The 16,383-nt window shown below is 46.2% G+C and overlaps 1 protein-coding gene across 1 annotated transcript; it reads left to right on the top strand.

Annotated features, from left to right (window-relative positions):
• The first annotated feature begins 768 nt into the window (after positions 1-768).
• Positions 769-16,097, top strand: LOC138113300 (maestro heat-like repeat-containing protein family member 7). Its single transcript, XM_069021461.1, has 13 exons — positions 769-886; positions 1,129-1,193; positions 1,306-1,629; positions 1,809-1,957; positions 2,158-2,296; positions 2,524-2,711; positions 2,794-2,931; positions 3,209-3,323; positions 3,467-3,604; positions 3,859-4,035; positions 4,168-4,323; positions 4,477-4,638; positions 15,945-16,097. Exons 1-13 carry the CDS (start codon positions 769-771, stop codon positions 16,095-16,097), a joined length of 2,022 nt encoding a protein of 673 aa, XP_068877562.1.
• The last annotated feature ends 286 nt before the right edge of the window (positions 16,098-16,383 follow it).

Raw genomic sequence — 16,383 nt, 5'->3', positions numbered from 1 at the left:
TGGGAAGGGAGAAGGCTGTGAAGAGACGGTTTGGCATCGGCCTGGGCCTGCGGAGACCAACCCAAGCACCTGCAGCAGAGTGTGTTACCCCCCTTTCAGCAGAGGTCTGAGCGAGATCATCTCTGTCCAGCTGCGAGCCCCAAAGCTCTCTTTGAGAGCTGTGAATTAAAAGGCCTTTACGCGCGTACTTTTCACATCTTCCCTATCTGGTGTGTTTCAACTCTCGGCAGGATGCATTTGTCTCTTGCTTGCTGGAAGCTGCCCTGGCCCAGGGCCAGCCCAGAGCTGGGGTGTGTGGGCCAGGCAGCAGAGAGAGTCCTGCCCTGTGGACTCGGCTGATCTTGGTGTGTCCCAGGCTGTCTCAGCCACTCGGGCCAAGGGATTCCTTCCAACCCGGGGCACTTTGGGTGGGCTGGGGGTGGTCCCAGGGGCGGGTGCCAGTGTGTCCAAGGGCCCTTTGTGACACAGTGTGGAATGGTCACCATGGAATGCAACAGGACAGGGTGTCCCAGGGCCCTTTGTGACACGTGCTGACATAGGTGCTGGCGGCGACGCGGCCACGCCACAGTGCTCGGTGCACGCGACGGGGCAGGACGGGCGAGTGGTGCTGTGAGGAGTCCCCGCACAGCCAGCTCGTTCGCTGCTGACCCGCAGCTGTTCCGAGGCGTTAGTCCTGCATCTGGCCTCGCGGCCGGACTGCGGGACTTGGTGACTCGGAGCTTTCTCAAGGCATCTGTCTTCAAGGTGCTCTCGAAGTCAGGCACTGAGATGGCGGGCAGATTGCTCAGCCTTTTCAAAGTGTTTAGGGGGAAAACAAGGAATGGCCATGCAGCTGCCCAAATACAGCAGCTCGAAGAGCTGGAGCAGTTCCAGCCGCTGCTGGATGGTGAGTAGCAGAGCTGGGCTGCAGGGCTGGTGCCTTTAGCCAGGTTGGCCCCAGCCCAGCCCAGCCCCTTGTGGACCTGCCCACAGACAGGACGGAACAGGGTCCAAGGCTGCCCCCCCGGCAGCCGTGCTCCATCCCCTTGGCATCCCGGGGCTGTCCCTGCCTGGGGAGCGCAGGGCTGGGCTGTGTTCTCCGGCCTCTCCTGCAGCCCCTCAGCTCTGGCCGCGCTCGCTCTTTGCCAGATGCAGCCACGGACCAGACACAAGAGCAGGACCCCGCCCGTGGCCGCTTCAGCAGAGCAGCGCAGGTACCTGCAGCCATCCCCACCTGGGCTGGGCCTGCTGTCGCTGCTCAGCCGAGCAGCACGTTGGAGCTCTCCATGGAACGTCCCTCTCTTCCTGCCCTTCGTTCTCCTGCAGATGTTGCAGAGGGTCCTGCACGTTGGGCGTAGGAACACCACCCCCATAGCAACTGAGGGCACAGCCCAGCCTGACTCCAGGCCAACCGAGCTACAGGCAAAGGCTGGTGGCAGCACAGCATCCACTGCGTGCACAGGAAACTCTGCCAGGGCAATGGCTGATCCCAGGGCGAAGGCTGACGTGGCACTGAGTGAGGGCATGGCCATCGCAAACCACACCACCACAAGGACTCTGGGCATCGCAAAGACTGGCACCACACCCACTCTGACTGCGATTCATGCTCCCACTCAGCATTTTACCAAGGGTGTTTCTTCTCAGCAGCAGGTAAGCAGCCTGGGGCCAGGGCTGGAGGCCTCCCCGGATCGTCCCTCAAGCCACATCCACTGGGCCCCCTCAGCCTCTGAGGCCAACACATTGTGGTGGGAAGGGAAGCACTTCTCGGGGGAAGCTGGGGAAGTTGCTCCCTTGTACAGCACTCCAGGTCTTCCCCATGCCTCCTCCAGGTGCCAGCCATGGTGAGGGACATTCACCAGAGACTCATGTCCCATGTCACGCTGGATGCCAGGCTGCAAACTGACATTCTGAGGCTGGCTGAAGAACACCCTGCTGATGTGATCATGACCCTCCTGGGCTGTGCCCCATCGTGTGACAGGTACGGGGCACAACTGCCTTGAGAGCTCAGGGCTCACTGGCCTTTAGGGGTCTGCCCGCAGGCGAGAGCTCCAGGACCCTGGGGCCCCTCTGCGTCCTGAGCCTGCTGCCATGCTCCCTCCCTGCCGCTCCGGGCACCGGGGCTCTGTCACCCGGCCCCACGTAGCTTCATGGTCCTGATGCAGAGCTCTGGTCCCACAGAGCTGCTGAAATGATGTGGAGAGCCATAGGCTCATCAGAAACAGCAGTGGAGAAGGTGCTTCCAACACTGCTCTGTCTGATGGAGGACAAGCCACTGTTCACCATCAGAGGAGACAACGAGGCCGTCTTTGCCCTGGCTGTGAGTTTCTGGAACTGGCCTTTGCTCACCCTCCAGGTCGCCTCTCCAGCAGCTCTCCATCCCCCTCCCTGCCCTGCATCTCCCTGCCTCGGGCGCTGGGCTGAATCCTGGGCTTGGAGCAGGCTCAGGGGCAGCAGGCCGGCTGCTCCCCCTGCGTCTCCCCTCGGGCCCTGCCACATGGACACCTGGGCACTGAGTGCTGTCTCAGGGTGGTTTGTCCTTTGCAGGCAACTGTGGCGCTGTGGGTGATTGCCCAGGTACCCAAGTGCCATGATGCAATAAAACTTCATTCCGCCCACTTGTTTGTGGCTCTGCTCTCCCAAATTTTCATCACCACAGAGCAGATGCCAGAGGACGTTGAAAACTTCTGGAGAGCATGCCGGGAGAAACGCCACCTTCCCACCAAGCCCAACAGGTCCCAGTCGTCCTGTCCTTCCCATGCCCTTGTGTCCAGGGCCAGTGCTCCCATTGTGACCTGGGCTTTGCTCTGCACACAGGTTTGCAATGCAGACCCTGAAGGCCCTGCTCTGCCGACTGTGGGATGACGATAAGGTGGTGGCTTTGGAGTGCAAACGTGTCTGGGACACACTGCTCTGTCCTGACACGCAGCACTATGCAGTGGGTCTGCTGGCCAGGTGAGACGCCCTCCTCCCCGCCGCCCCTGGCATTTGTGCCCTGTGCCCGGCGTGCCCCACACAGTCCCCGTGGTTGTGGGCGAGGGGGCCTTGTCACCGAGGGATGGCCGAGCAGACTGCAAAAGGCTGGGAGAGGAGGGTGCCCAGGAGCGGCCGCCTCCCAAAGGGCCCACGTCCCCTCGCAGGGTGCTGGGGAGAGATCAGACCTCTGTGAGTCAGTCCTGGGAGAGGTCTGCCCGTCCAGCTCAGGGTCTTGGTGCCTTTTTCCCCCTGCCAGGGAGATGCGCAGTGGCTTGCCCCACTTGTGTACCCCAATCTCAGTCGGCCTGCTGAGGCTGCTCATCAGGGAGGAGCCACGCTGGGATCTGCCCATCCTGGCCTTCTTTGTTGAGGTGAGCCTGATGGCCAGCGCTGCCTCTTGCAGCTGCAGCTGCCTGGGACAGTGCCCGTGTCCTGTGCTGCTGCCTGGGCCAAGCCCTGTGCCGTTCCAGGCTCCTGCCACCTGGGTCCCCTGTCACTGCCCTGTGCCTTTCAGGTCCTGGAGTGTCTGGATTTGAGTGAATGTGGTCGCAGGATGCTGCAGATCATGTCAAGACACCTTCGGAGCGAGTGCAGGGAGAGGCGTCGCCTGGCGCTCAGAGGCCTCGTGGTGCTCAGCGACGATCCAGTGATAGTGAGAAGGGAGCAGTGGCTGAAGATGCACTGGCACCATGGGGCTGGGGAACGCAGCCCCTTGGGCTTGGCTGGGCTTCAGCAGCTGAGGCAGCTGCTCCCAGCTCTCCTCCCTCCCGGTTCAGCTGCCTGCGTGTTTCGGGACAGGCCTTTGGCATCTGGGCCCTGCGGAAGCAGGGTGGGGTTGCAGTGGCAGGGCGGTGTTGGTGCTGCAGCCGTTCATGGCTTCACAGCACAGCCTTGTGTTCCACGCAGGCCGAATACATGTGCAGCCTGTCTCCAAGGCTTGTGGAGCTACTGAGAGATGCAGACGTAGAGGTGGTTGAGATGACCCTCTCTGTGCTCACACATATGCTCCAGGATAAAGAGATCCTGGTATCCAGCACCACCGCTCCGAAGCTGGCTGAGGCACTCCTGCCACTCTTTAAGAATGTAAGGCTCTGTCCCCCCGGCCGTGGGCACTGTTTGCTGCCCAGAAACTTTGTTCCCTGTGGATTTCAGGCCTTTGCCCAGGTTGGCCTGGAGAAGTTGATGTTGAGGTCTTATCCTCTTCTTTGCCGCCAGGACAACAGCCGTGTCCAGCTGCTCTCTATTCACCTCTTTAGAAAGGTGATGGAGTTAGTAGTGAAAAAGGGAAAGAAGTCCCTGAAGGCAATTGTGAGGCAGAGCCTGTTCTCACTTTTAATCTACTGCCATGATGAGAATCGGCGTGTGGCAGAGGTGAGGACTCGTGGGCTTCTTTTGTCCCCCTGAGAGGGGGCTCGGCTGCCCCTGGCACCTTGCGGGCTGCAACCTCCCCCTGGCCTTGGCACAGGGATGCTGGTCCTGTGCCCTGGGCTCTGGTGCCACCTCTGGCTTTCTGCTGCTCTCCAGGCCTCTTGTGAAACACTGCTTTGTGCAGCCCACTTCCTGAAGAGGAGGGATCTAAAGGAGCTGCTGAACAAGAAGCAAGCTTTGAAGTTTGACGATTGCCTGTTAAGGACACCCTGGAAGCCCCAGCCACAGCCTGGAGAAGCCCCCTGTCCCCGGTGCTCAGTGGGTGGGGCTGGCAGCTGCGCCTCTGCCCTGTTCTGCATCCTGATGCTCAAAACTGGGCAAGAAAACAAAACTTTATAGTTAAATGGCTATAGAGTAGGTGTTTGTTTATTCTGCACTGGGATTGCTGAGCGGGATCTGCTGGCTTGTGCTCTGTTGTCCAAAGAGTGTTCAGAGCGGGCATGAGAAGTGCTCCGTGCACAGCGGAGAGTCCTGGAAGGCGCTCACAAGAGCCTCCTGCGGGAACAGGGCTCTGCTCTCTGGCTGGGAACAGCCTGGTTTTGCTGCTGTGACCGCAGGCAGGAGTTGAGGCAGGTGCAGAGGCAGCGGGCAGCTTGTGTTTGTAGGGGCCCGGGGCTGCGCGCCTGAACCGACACATGGAAACAGAGTTAGGTTAAGGAGTCACATTCTAGCAAAGAAGAGATAACTCATTCTGTGGAGTGAAAGAATACATTCTACAACTATAGACAGTGCCTGTGCACTATAGTGCTTCCTTACACTACAAATAGTGAAAGCTGCAACATATGGAAGGTCTAATGTAAAATCAAATGTAACGCCTTTTTTTTCTTAAAGGCAATTTAAAGGAGATTAAGATCTACAAATGCATTAGAGAATACATTTTCTATCTCTACCTTTAAGACAACCTTTCCACTGCTGATAGATGATAGGGTTGGAAATATCTTAAAGAGAAAAGCTCTATGCAAACATATTTCCTATTTTTACAGATGAGTGTGTTTTTCCAGTAGCTAGGTAACCAGAACCACTTTCCTTCAGCTTGTTGGCCTTTGGACTTTTTCATTTTAAGTAGAGAAAAAGTAAGAAATAAAAAATTGGGTTAATAGATGTCTGTGCTAGACATGTGCACAACTTTGTCTCTTTGAAGGTGGACAGGCCCCTGCAGTTAAGACACACTGTGTAAAGCCTTCTGAAGCTACTGAAACTTGCTTTGTTCTCTTGTTGGACCTCTTTGGAATTCTGCTTGGGAAAGCCCTCATTGACAGTTTTGAGGCCACAAGTAGATTGAACTGCTTGTTTAGTCATTGAAGTGCACAGGAAAATGCAACTAGATCCTCAGTTTGACCTTGAAAAATGAAATGCTTTGAAGTGTAGGATTTGCTTCACAGCAGCATTGTAAGAACTGTGTCTGCTGGGCTTTAATTTGGTATTGTCTGAAGTTCTTTTATCTTGCCAGATTTCCAGAGGACATTTACTATCAAATATCTGAGGAAAAGAAACTAATTTACTATTCCAAACACATTGAAAGGCAACAGAACATAATACTGTGGTTTTGCCACTGACATTAGCTGATGAAATAATAATGATTATTTTTAATAAGAACAGATGAGATTTTTTTCAGCTGCAATGAGAACCAGAGTAATTCCATCATATCTGTCCTTGGATTTCTTAATAGTTTTCAGAGAAAAAAATGCAAGCGATTCCAGAGATTTCTAAATTTTGTGCTAGGCTGGGAAGATGTTCATAGGAAGAGTAGATGGTGAGATTTTAATGGAATATATTGTTTTATGCAATACCTTTTAGTTGTATTTTAATAAAGATATAAAAATGTATTTGAAGGACATCTCTGCATATATTTCATCTCTACTAGCTGCAAAGAAAATGGACCTTCTCCTATTAGTTCTGTGTACTAATTTACCATCTTTAAAGACACCAATAAATACTTACATCATCAATAACATTAGATACTAACAGAAATATTTCTTTGGAAATAATTTACTGAAAATAAATTCAAATATATAACCATTTTAAAAGGAAAAATTCAGATGTAAATCAATCCATCCTGAGAAAGAATAAAAAAGGACTCAGTTTCCATAAAAATCAGATATCAAATTCACTTTACAACTTTTAATGGTGAGTATTGCTTTTCCCTCTGACATTTTAGGCTAGTCCTTCAGGTTCTGCAAGAGGCACTGATGTATTTTCTGCCCAGTGTTTTCTGCTTGGCAGAGCTTTTATCACAGGGATACAAAGCTTTTCTCCCCAGAAAAGGTTTCCAGATCAATGTTTCCAAGTGATCTGTTCAGAGCCCACAGGTGCCAGAATATTGATTTCCTGCTCAGGACCAGAGAAGAGGCGAATCAGGATAAGGTAGGAGAAGAGGGTTTATTTGATGTAGAGAAGCTCTTCCACAGGGAGTGGGGCAGGGAGTGCAGCTGGGCGCACACAGGGGAGCAGCAAGGATATCTGGAGGTGTGTGTCTGGTAAGGCTGAGGATACCAGCTGTCCAAGTGGGGGAGCAGGTCCCTGCCCTACATCTACACGCAGATCCGTGTGTGGGGGTACCGCTCAAACCAGTGCCACACCACCTGCACATGCAGCTATAGCTGGTTGTAAGAGCTGGGACAAGCCCCTGGTGCAGCAGTGAGGGAGGCAGCCTTTCCAAACTACACCCCACAGCGGTTATTTACACTGGGAACCTAGTAAGGTTTCAGAGTGTCTTCATGAAACACAAAGTCAGCCACCATCATTCTTGTCACAGCAGCCTTAGAAACACGGCTCTGCTCTGCCTCTCCTGTCATCCTGCTTCCACCCCATTCCAACTCACAATATGCTCCAGTGTGATGATCTGGTATTTGAGTTTATTGACAATAGGAGACATTGTGGTCTTCCACACCGAGCTTCTGAAGCCTCACAGCTTTTATTTAAAGGATCTTCATTGTTTTCAAATAATTTCAGTGCGTAAGTCTTCTGTGGCCAGACTGAGAGCTAAGTAGTTCATTTTACATAGTTTTAGGAGTTCTCACATTTCCACGTGGTTTGGCTACTGAAGATTGGAATCTGTGCCCTACTTCCTTATCTTATAACACACTCTATAAAACATACTCTTAGGTTTGCTGATTATTTTCTCTGGCCTAGAAAATAGGCCAAAGAGCAAGCAGTCTGATAAAATGCTGACTTGGACCAAGAAATTTGCAGTGGATGTATGAATTCAAAGAAACAATTTCTTTCAAACTTCAGGCTGAATGCAAAACTAAATTTCTATCTTAGAATCCTGTGCAGTGTGGGTGAAATCAGTGGTGTCCTCATGCATGTGCAGAATGATACAGCCACCAAAAGTGATCCATTTTCCTAGCAGCAGTTGAGCCATGAGCAACAAGTCACAAACAGCAGCAGATAAAACCCCACATATAATCCAGCACTTTTCCCCTGTGAACATATCCATGGCTGAAATCTTGGGATGGTCCACTGCAAAGAAATAAACAATGAAATTGCACAAAAGACAGCTTAGCTGTTTGAGAAAACATGGGCCAATTTCAAATGAGTTTTGATAACAACAATGCAACTGCTGTAAAATATACTGCGTGACACTGAACAGCTTGACCTCCGCTTAGTCTTGCTTTCCATAGCTACTGCTCTAATCTTTGGACAAAGGAACATGTAATCTGAATTATTATCTTTAATTACAAAAACAGTAGCAAAACAAAGGATTCACACTTACAGATTTACCTCTGGAATCAGATGAGAAAATGCATGGAGAAATTCTTTATAACTATTAAGCAATGGATAGCATACCTCTCATTTTAGGAATCGGCTATTTTTTATTGACTTTGCCTTGAACCAAACCGAAGTTCTGAAGAAGGCTGAAATGGTCAATTAAAATGTTCCATTTTTAGTAGTTCCTTTTTTCTGTTCTGTACTGATCTTTGTAATTCATTTTTCCTGATACTCCAGTGGTTCTCCAGCAGAACTTTCTAAAAATGGAAGATGAATATATCATTCTAATGTAAGTTCTTGTACAGACACACTCATAAGCACTAGCAAGTAACAAAACCAAACTGGTAGTAAGTTCTTTAGAACCTCCTCAGACAACAGAAGTCAGACTGTAAACGGAATTTCTAGCGTCCTTGTTGCTAGAGCATGCGGAAGATCCAGTTCCATATTCATCAACGCTCATACTCACCCCTCAGAGCGTAAGGGTGGGGGAAGGGAATCAGGATGTCAGCCTTTGAGAGCCTGGCACTCGCAGCAGTGTTGAAAGTTGACATCCGTGTAGTGGATGGCAAGAGGTAATTTAAATGACAATTACTGTAACACCGCCAACCATGCCGGCGTTTACAAGCCAGGCTTAAGGGCCCTGAGAGCACGGATTTCCCCTTTGTGGAAGCCAAGGTCAGGATGCCGCTGTCCTTCCACAGGAACCTCATCCCTATCGCGTGCCCACCCCAACAGTGCTCCCAGGCAGGCAAGTACTCCTTTCCCTTCCCTTTATGGGAAATGCAGAGGGAGGGGAAGGAGGGAGGGGGTAATTTGAAGCTGGACTGCTTGTTCACATCTCATTAACACTTTTTTTGGCAGTGAATGTGGCTAGCTAGCAAAGGGGATGGGAATGCTGCCCTATTGTTTGGTAAGGGCCTCATTGCCTTGCAGCTTTCTCTGGCTTTTCTGGCTACAAAAAAGAAAGAGAGAGAAGAAAACAAAAACAGCAAAAGAAAAAAAGGAAATTAAAAAAAAAAAGGAAGAGTAAAACAAGTAATATTGGAAAAGGGGAAAACCAAAGGCAAATCTGTTTCTCTGCACTCTTTCATTTGTCTGTAGAGCCAGATCTGCTGCAAGTTAGCAGAAGGTGTTGCACAACTCTGTAGCTAATCAACAGAACTGGTATCCTTTTTATTTAATTGCTCATTAAAAAAGCGAAATGAAATAGTTTGCCTGGTACTTCGTTCCCAGTCCAGCTGTCTTCAAATAAGCATTTTCCGAGGAATCAAAAGATTAAATATATTTTCCTTATAACTGAGCAGACAAGCAACTCATCTAACACTCACTGTTACGCTATTACCCACCACCATACAATATGTAGGTTTTTCTGTGTTATCTTTATTACATATTTTTATCAATAACTGAAAAGCCCCTGTTTCTGACCACTTTTTTTTTTTTTTTTTTCCATTGCAGTATCATACTGGTTTTTTATGGCTATTGTTTTGTGCCTTATTGGGCAAACTACCCTGAACCCTGGAAAATGCTATCCCTTCCACTGGCAGGGATCCTGAAGAGAACCTCAGAGCCATCCAGAGTGATGGATGTGGAAGCTCCTGGCAATTGAGCAGGGCCGGGGTGCCTGTGGCCCGCAGGGTGCTGTGCTCCCCCAGCACTGCCTGCCCCAGAGCGGGAACACCGTGGGCGTGGAGAGCTCAGCCCATATTGCTGCCCTGAGCACTGGGGAAATGTGTGTCTGCCACTGCTGACTGAAAATTAGGGTAATCAACTACAGGGTGCATTTCCGCTCTTCTAATATACACAGCTAATTACATTGAGCTATAATCACCTAATGCTAATTTCGACATGATACGGTGAATGAAGTTACATAGAATGTTAACACTGGCTTAAGGTACTTGGAAAATCTATTTCCCGGGGAATCAATAAGAAGTAGAAGCATTTACTCGAGCATATATATATATTAAGAAGAGCAAATAATTTTTTTATGCTTTAAGATAGAGATTGGTACAGATTTCACCAATGTCAGCTACATTTGAGTGCCCAAACTGTTGCTGTTTGTGTGTTTTATAGATCCTATTTATTTTTTGGAAAACCAGAAAAAATGACTCCCACCGTTACAATCAGGTAGGTTCACTGGAATGCATTGTTCAAGCACATTATTCCTCTAGACATCCTTTCAAAGTAGCAATATAATAGGATATTGACTGTATATGAATTGATGGAAAGAATAAAGGCTAGTTGTGACCAAATAATTGAACTTTTCTGATTCAAGTTTTGATCAATAGTGTATTAATTTAGAACCCTGAGCAGAAACCTTTTACCTTTTTCTCCCTCTCACACTTTCTATCTTTGTTTTATCCGTCTCTTATCTCTCAGCATTTAAAAGGGACCCCATCATGGTTCTGTGCAATGAAATGGAGGCAGTGAAATTGTGAAAGGTTACCAAATTGTAACTTTTATATAAAATGTGTTATTGTGTTGCTGTGAAAAGACTTTTTAGTTCTTGCAAGATACTGAAGAATTGTGAGTGAACTTTAGAGAACTCACCCTCTTATTATCAAACCAACAGCAAACACCATCTTTTCATCTGCTGCCGTCTGCCTTGGCTGACATCTTTCATGTCCCAGCCAAGCTGTAGGATTCTCAGCTCTAGGCAGTGTCTCAGAAATGCTCAGCTATATATTTTTGGATTATTGGATTCTGGAAAATATAATTTCTGTCTGGTGGTAGCAAACAAAATGGAAGGAATTAGATTAGACAATATTTTACACATAACTATCTACTTAGTTATTACAGGAATTACCAAGAGTATCTATATCTAAGCTATTTTTCGATTGTTTTCATGGAAGATAGGGAAATCGCAGAGCTGATAAACTTCACTGTGATTTAAGAAATCCTATATCCTGTATGTCATAAATTCCCTGTGTGACTGCGTACAAGTCATCGTGATTGTCAGTTAAGAAAGCCCTGGAGAACCATGTTTAATCTTAAAAATATGTTCTTGTTTATTCAAAAGGAATAACATGTGCTTAATATGAAATTAGTGCCTTTGTCTTTCTGACCAGGAAGGGGACTCTTTCAATGCCTATATTAATTATATCACTTCAGTTCAGAAGATCACATTATCAGCCAGTATTTTTATTTTTTTCTTGCCACTGGAAATGAGGAACTCTGAGTAATTCCCTGATCTGTCTTTCTACTTCAGACTGTAATCTACGTAAAATTCATAATTTGTTATATAATGGAAAAGTCATCTAAATGTGAGGCAGCCTGGTGCCACTGTAATACAAGTAATAAACAGCAATATGTCATAATCTAATGGCTTTTTTCTTCTACAAATAAAGTCAGTGGCAAGGTCTTATATAAAGATTCAAAGAAAAAAAAAGACATCATGGTTCATGTATTTTTATAATTAGTCTCACAATGACCTGTAAACATGGTCTAATTTATGTGGTTACCTGATCAAGGGAAATAGATCTCTCTACGGACTGTGATCTGCAATTACTGGAGACAAAAGTGCAGTACATTTGCTATGCATGCTTTAACTTGCAGTGAAGAGATTGCTTCAATGCATTTTTGTCCAAACCTCTTAAACATTTTATGTAGAATTAATAACTGTTAGGGAAAGAATAGAGAAGTGGAAAGAATTCTTTCACACAAAATACCCTATAGCACATGAATATTTTTAGTTACTATTATATTCCTGTAAATACAGTTACAGGTGCAGTTCACTTTGAAGTTAATGGATCTCGCATCACATAGAGACTGGGAATGTATTTATGTACAAACATCCATATGTGAAATATCCTGGTCTGGCAGTTCTTCTTATCCTATTTATCTAAAATAGCTTCAGATCTCTAAGTGCAAGAATGAGTCATGGAGAGGGCAGAAGAGATGCTTGAAGTATTTTGGTGTTCTGTTTCTGGTCAGAAATACATTTTTAAAGTAAATTTTATGAAACATTATGCCAACCACATGCTGGAAGTGACGTTTTTCCATGAACACAGTGCTCTATCTGTGTCTGATTGGGAGGAGGTGAGAGCAATTAGTGCAGTTTAGATCCAAAGCCAGACAAGATATGCCTTGCCATGTTCCAGAGCTGATGGGAATTCACAAACAGGGAGCTGAGTTCAAGCAGATTTGTTTGGTGTAGCTGAGGAGAGAACAAAACTCATCTATTGACATGACTTTAGAGCACTGATTCCATATATCCAATTCCCCCTTTAAAAGTAAGACACTGCTCTTTGATTTGAATATAAAATACTACAGTTGAAGGAACTGAAAGGGGAGCTGGACCTGATCTTAACAATAAGAGAGTTATTCATGGTGGCTTACACTGCTCGTCAAGGCAGCAGGGAGGGAGTCAGAGACCATTCTAGGAAACCTCTTTTCCAAAACTGTGTCCACGGTGCAGTTTGTGGTCCTGGGCTCTTTTGACACATAAAGGCTACAGAGTGATTAACATGGATTTCTAGAGCTCCATTAGACTCCTAGGTATCAGGACATTTTGGATGAAATTTGGATAACTCTCCAACATAAGCATTTGGATGCGGTACTTGGTCAGACGAAACAAATTTTTCTCTGTGGGAAGATTGCTACCATTTTCTTGTGTCCTAAGAGAAAATTAATGAGAGGAAGGACCTCTGCAGATCATTATCACCTTCAAGCACAATTTAAAGAGGTCTGTGTGGGTGTTTTTGAAATGTTTTCAAATGCTTTTACTAACTTATAATGGAGTCAACATTCCTGTCTTGGCAATGCTAAAATTAATTCTCGTGTTTCACTCTGCTTTGCACTTTATCCTATTCTGAATGCAACATTAGCCAGGGGTGCCAGTCAGTGGCTTTTTTTCACCCTGATGTGAGGCTGCAGGAGGGAAGGGGCCTGCCAGGAGGGCTCCTGTGAGAAGGGGACTGTGCTCACATTATTTTCTCAGCCTTCCTGCACTCTTTCTGGGCATCAACATAGAAGTGTGTCGAAATTTGGGCCTTTCTTTTTGCAAGGTATTTTGAGAACCTAACACAGAAAGCACAAGAGAGAAACAGAACATTAATCAAAAAGCTTACTGTTAGTAAAATTTTGCAGTACCTGCAAGTTGAAAGCGTGCCCAAAAAAGGTGAAAAGTTTTTGTTTCATCTGTGTGATTTAGTAAATAAGATGCAATTTGTAGAACCTGATAGTGAGTGATAGTGGGTCTGACTGACACAGAGGTAGCGCTGGGCAGAGATCACTCCAGAAGTTCAGCTGCCACAATAAAGCCTGCATAAAGGTCTTACATTTACTCCACTTCTATTGCTTCTATGGAATACAGATCACTAGGAAAAAAGGGAAAGCAAGTAAGAAACAATGAGGGACTGAACATAAAAACAAGAGCTATAAGATACAGAACATGAGAAAAACTGTAAAATAATCATTCAATTATATTTTCTTCTTTTCAGTTGATGTAAATCTACTTCTCAAGACGGGAAGGGGGGCGGGGAACATTTAGATAAAATATAGCACAAGCAGACTTTTTATGTGAGGCCTGCCAGCAGAAAATCAAAAGTCATTTGAATAAAATAGGTCCTCAAAACTAGCCTAAAACCCCAACAAAACAGCAATGTGTTAAACTGACTTCAAACCTCCCCTCACAAACTCTCCAACTTACCAGTGAGAAAAGCAGATACCAGACTTTCACTGGGGAGAGGAAGTTAAGTGCTTTTTCCATTTTGGTGGGGTTTTTTTCCCTGCTGTGATGCATACAATGCCAAAAGGAAGATGACTTACAAACAAACATGTTCTGATGTAAAACCAGTGCTCTACTCTAACACTTTGAATCTGGCTCCTGGGAGGCTGTGAGGAATTTACTGAAAAAAAAGGGGATCAAAAATTTTTGTATTTCAAATATTGCAAAGTTGTGACCTAGCAAAACCTAAATCCTGCCAGTTTAGTCATTCCTCATCTCTTAATCCTCAGGTTGGTCTCAGCTCTTAGCTCGTTATGTCAAATAGATTGGGAGAAGTTTATTTGCCTTGCCCATACAAGGAGTAGAATTTTAGGCTGAATGCACACAGAACAGCTATGAAACAGAGCTAGAATGATCCTTGGGTAGACAAAAATCTAGGAAAAATTCCAAGATACTTGCTCATGAATATTGTCCATGGTCCTCAAATCTGTGAAATGAAGTAGATAGACTACTTTGAATAGTTATTTTTCACCTTCAAACATGATCCGAGAAATGGAATTATTTTTAATTCCTCCTTTTTCTTTAAATAATTGCAGTTGTAGACAAGACATGAATATGGTAGTGGTATGAAATAAAATCTGAAATTTGAAATAGATTATATATTCCAAGTGGAGAACACAGCAACTGATTTATTCAAAATGCAACCTATCATTAGAAGTCAAGGTCTCTCAGAAATATAAGGCTTATGAATTAAAATGTTATTTTTTTCCTTTAAAAGTAGAAATTAGCCATCTTTCTTTTCCTATATATGGTCTGGATTAATTTGTACAAGCCTTATATTAAATAATACACCTTAATGAAGATAGTTTGTTGCTAGGAGTGTTAACTCATTTTGCCATTGCCCTAGGCAACAATGGCTCTGCCTCCACTGTTAAAAAAGGCTCTATTTTCTAAGGGAAGGAACTAGTATATTTTATTTTACCTGCAACACTTCTATATATAGAGAATGATTTTTAGAGTGGTCTATGTTTAAATATGTGTTTATCACATTTACAAAGGGGAAGAGTGGGCCCATGATGGCTGCACTTATGCAAGGCTTTAAGAGATCCAGGATTAGTTTGATGACTTCTGCTTTATTTATATAATTATCTTAAAAAATGATTGGCACTCAAAGTGTTGCACGGGTAGGATTTAGGTGTTGAAATCCAGAATGACAATCCTCAAAACCTTGGCTTATTCTCTGGAGGATCTTTGTGTCATTGTCTCAGAAGAAATATTGTGCAAAGGCTGCTTTCAGGTGCTTTTCACTCATCTCTAGAACTTGTGTCAAGCGATGACTATACAGAAATAAGTCCTAGAAACCAACATGCTTTTTGAAGGACTTCCACCAGGAGCTCTAGCAGCATTTTAAAAACTATCAGATCAGGAGACAACTGGCTATTATTTGGAATTTGGTTACACTACCAAGTGTTTTTTTACCCTCTACTAACATAACTACTGCTTTTTATAAATTAGCATTGTACAGTAAATCTTTCTTTAATTAGTTATTTGCATAGATTTTTACTATATCTGTGTACTAGTTTGAAAACAAACCAGTGAGAGGCACCAAGTCAGAATAACAATTTAATGGAAATTAAAAAAAAGGAAAAGAAAGTAAAAGAAAACACTGACAGAGTCAAGATACAACCTGAGTCCCTGTTAGGCAGGGTGGTGGTAGGAGTCTGGTGGAATTGTGGCTGCAATCCTCTGAAGTGGTGATCCTGTAGTAGAAGGGGTCTGCTCTTCCTCAGAAAGCCCAGTGGTGGCTGTGTAGCTCCTGTCCTCTGGAAATCCAGCGGAGCCAGTGTCTTTGGTGCTCAGAGTCCCAGATTATATCCACGGTGGGATGCTTGGTTCCTCCCTCTGGGTGGAGCATCTCACAATAGGGTAATGAGTCATGAGGCCAAGTGTTGATGAGGCTCATTAACAGAAGATAGTCTGGAGGGAGTTATCTCTGAGTCATGCAGCAGGACAATGATGGGCCATTAACAGCAAGATAGTCTGGGGGGAGGAGGCAAGGAAACACTGCCCCACCTGATTTCCACAGCTCATGAGGATGGTAATAGAATGCACCTCAACCCAGGACAATCTGCTTCACTTTTATAAGTGTTGTGTTTTGTCACAGTGACCGCTGCTGTCCCCTGCCCAGGATAGCTCCAGCGGTGTGCGGCAGGAGGGGGAGCAGCCAGAGGCACAGAGCTCTGAAGCTGCTCCTCTGAAGCCTCTGCCCTACCCAGGGGAGCGAAGGCTCCAGGCACTGCAGCAGTCAGCAGCCCTCGAGGAAGGGAGGGATAAAAAGTAGCAGGGACGCTTGCCACTGGAGGTAACCCAACATTTATTGACCGGGATCCACGGTGAACAAGCCACAGCTGCAAGGTGACCACACCTTATAAAGGGGGGTTGAACAGGGGGAGAAACTCGACCAGGGACCAGTCGGAAGATTAGGAGGGAGGGGCGCCAGAGGGGAGGACCTACACCTGGTCCAATGGTCTTGGTGGGAGGAGGGAGAGGGGTCGCATGCCCCAATGGGGCGTCAAGGTTTAGGGGATTTCCAAAGGGGGAGGTATCCGAGGGGGCAGGGTCTCGGG

This window comes from Aphelocoma coerulescens, chromosome 7 (genome assembly GCF_041296385.1).
Source record: "Aphelocoma coerulescens isolate FSJ_1873_10779 chromosome 7, UR_Acoe_1.0, whole genome shotgun sequence".
NCBI lineage: Eukaryota > Metazoa > Chordata > Aves > Passeriformes > Corvidae > Aphelocoma > Aphelocoma coerulescens.
Note: the sequence above shows the minus strand (reverse complement) of the source record. Positions and strands in the feature narration are given on the sequence as shown.

Excerpts from the sequence above, each read along its gene's own strand:
- LOC138113300 (XM_069021461.1), top strand. The coding sequence starts at position 769 with ATGGCGGGCAGATTGCTCAGCCTTTTCAAAGTGTTTAGGGGGAAAACA. Across the intron at positions 1,194-1,305 it reads GCTTCAGCAGAGCAGCGCAG|ATGTTGCAGAGGGTCCTGCA; the intron begins GTACCTGCAGCC and ends GTTCTCCTGCAG. Across the intron at positions 2,932-3,208 it reads GCAGTGGGTCTGCTGGCCAG|GGAGATGCGCAGTGGCTTGC; the intron begins GTGAGACGCCCT and ends TCCCCCTGCCAG.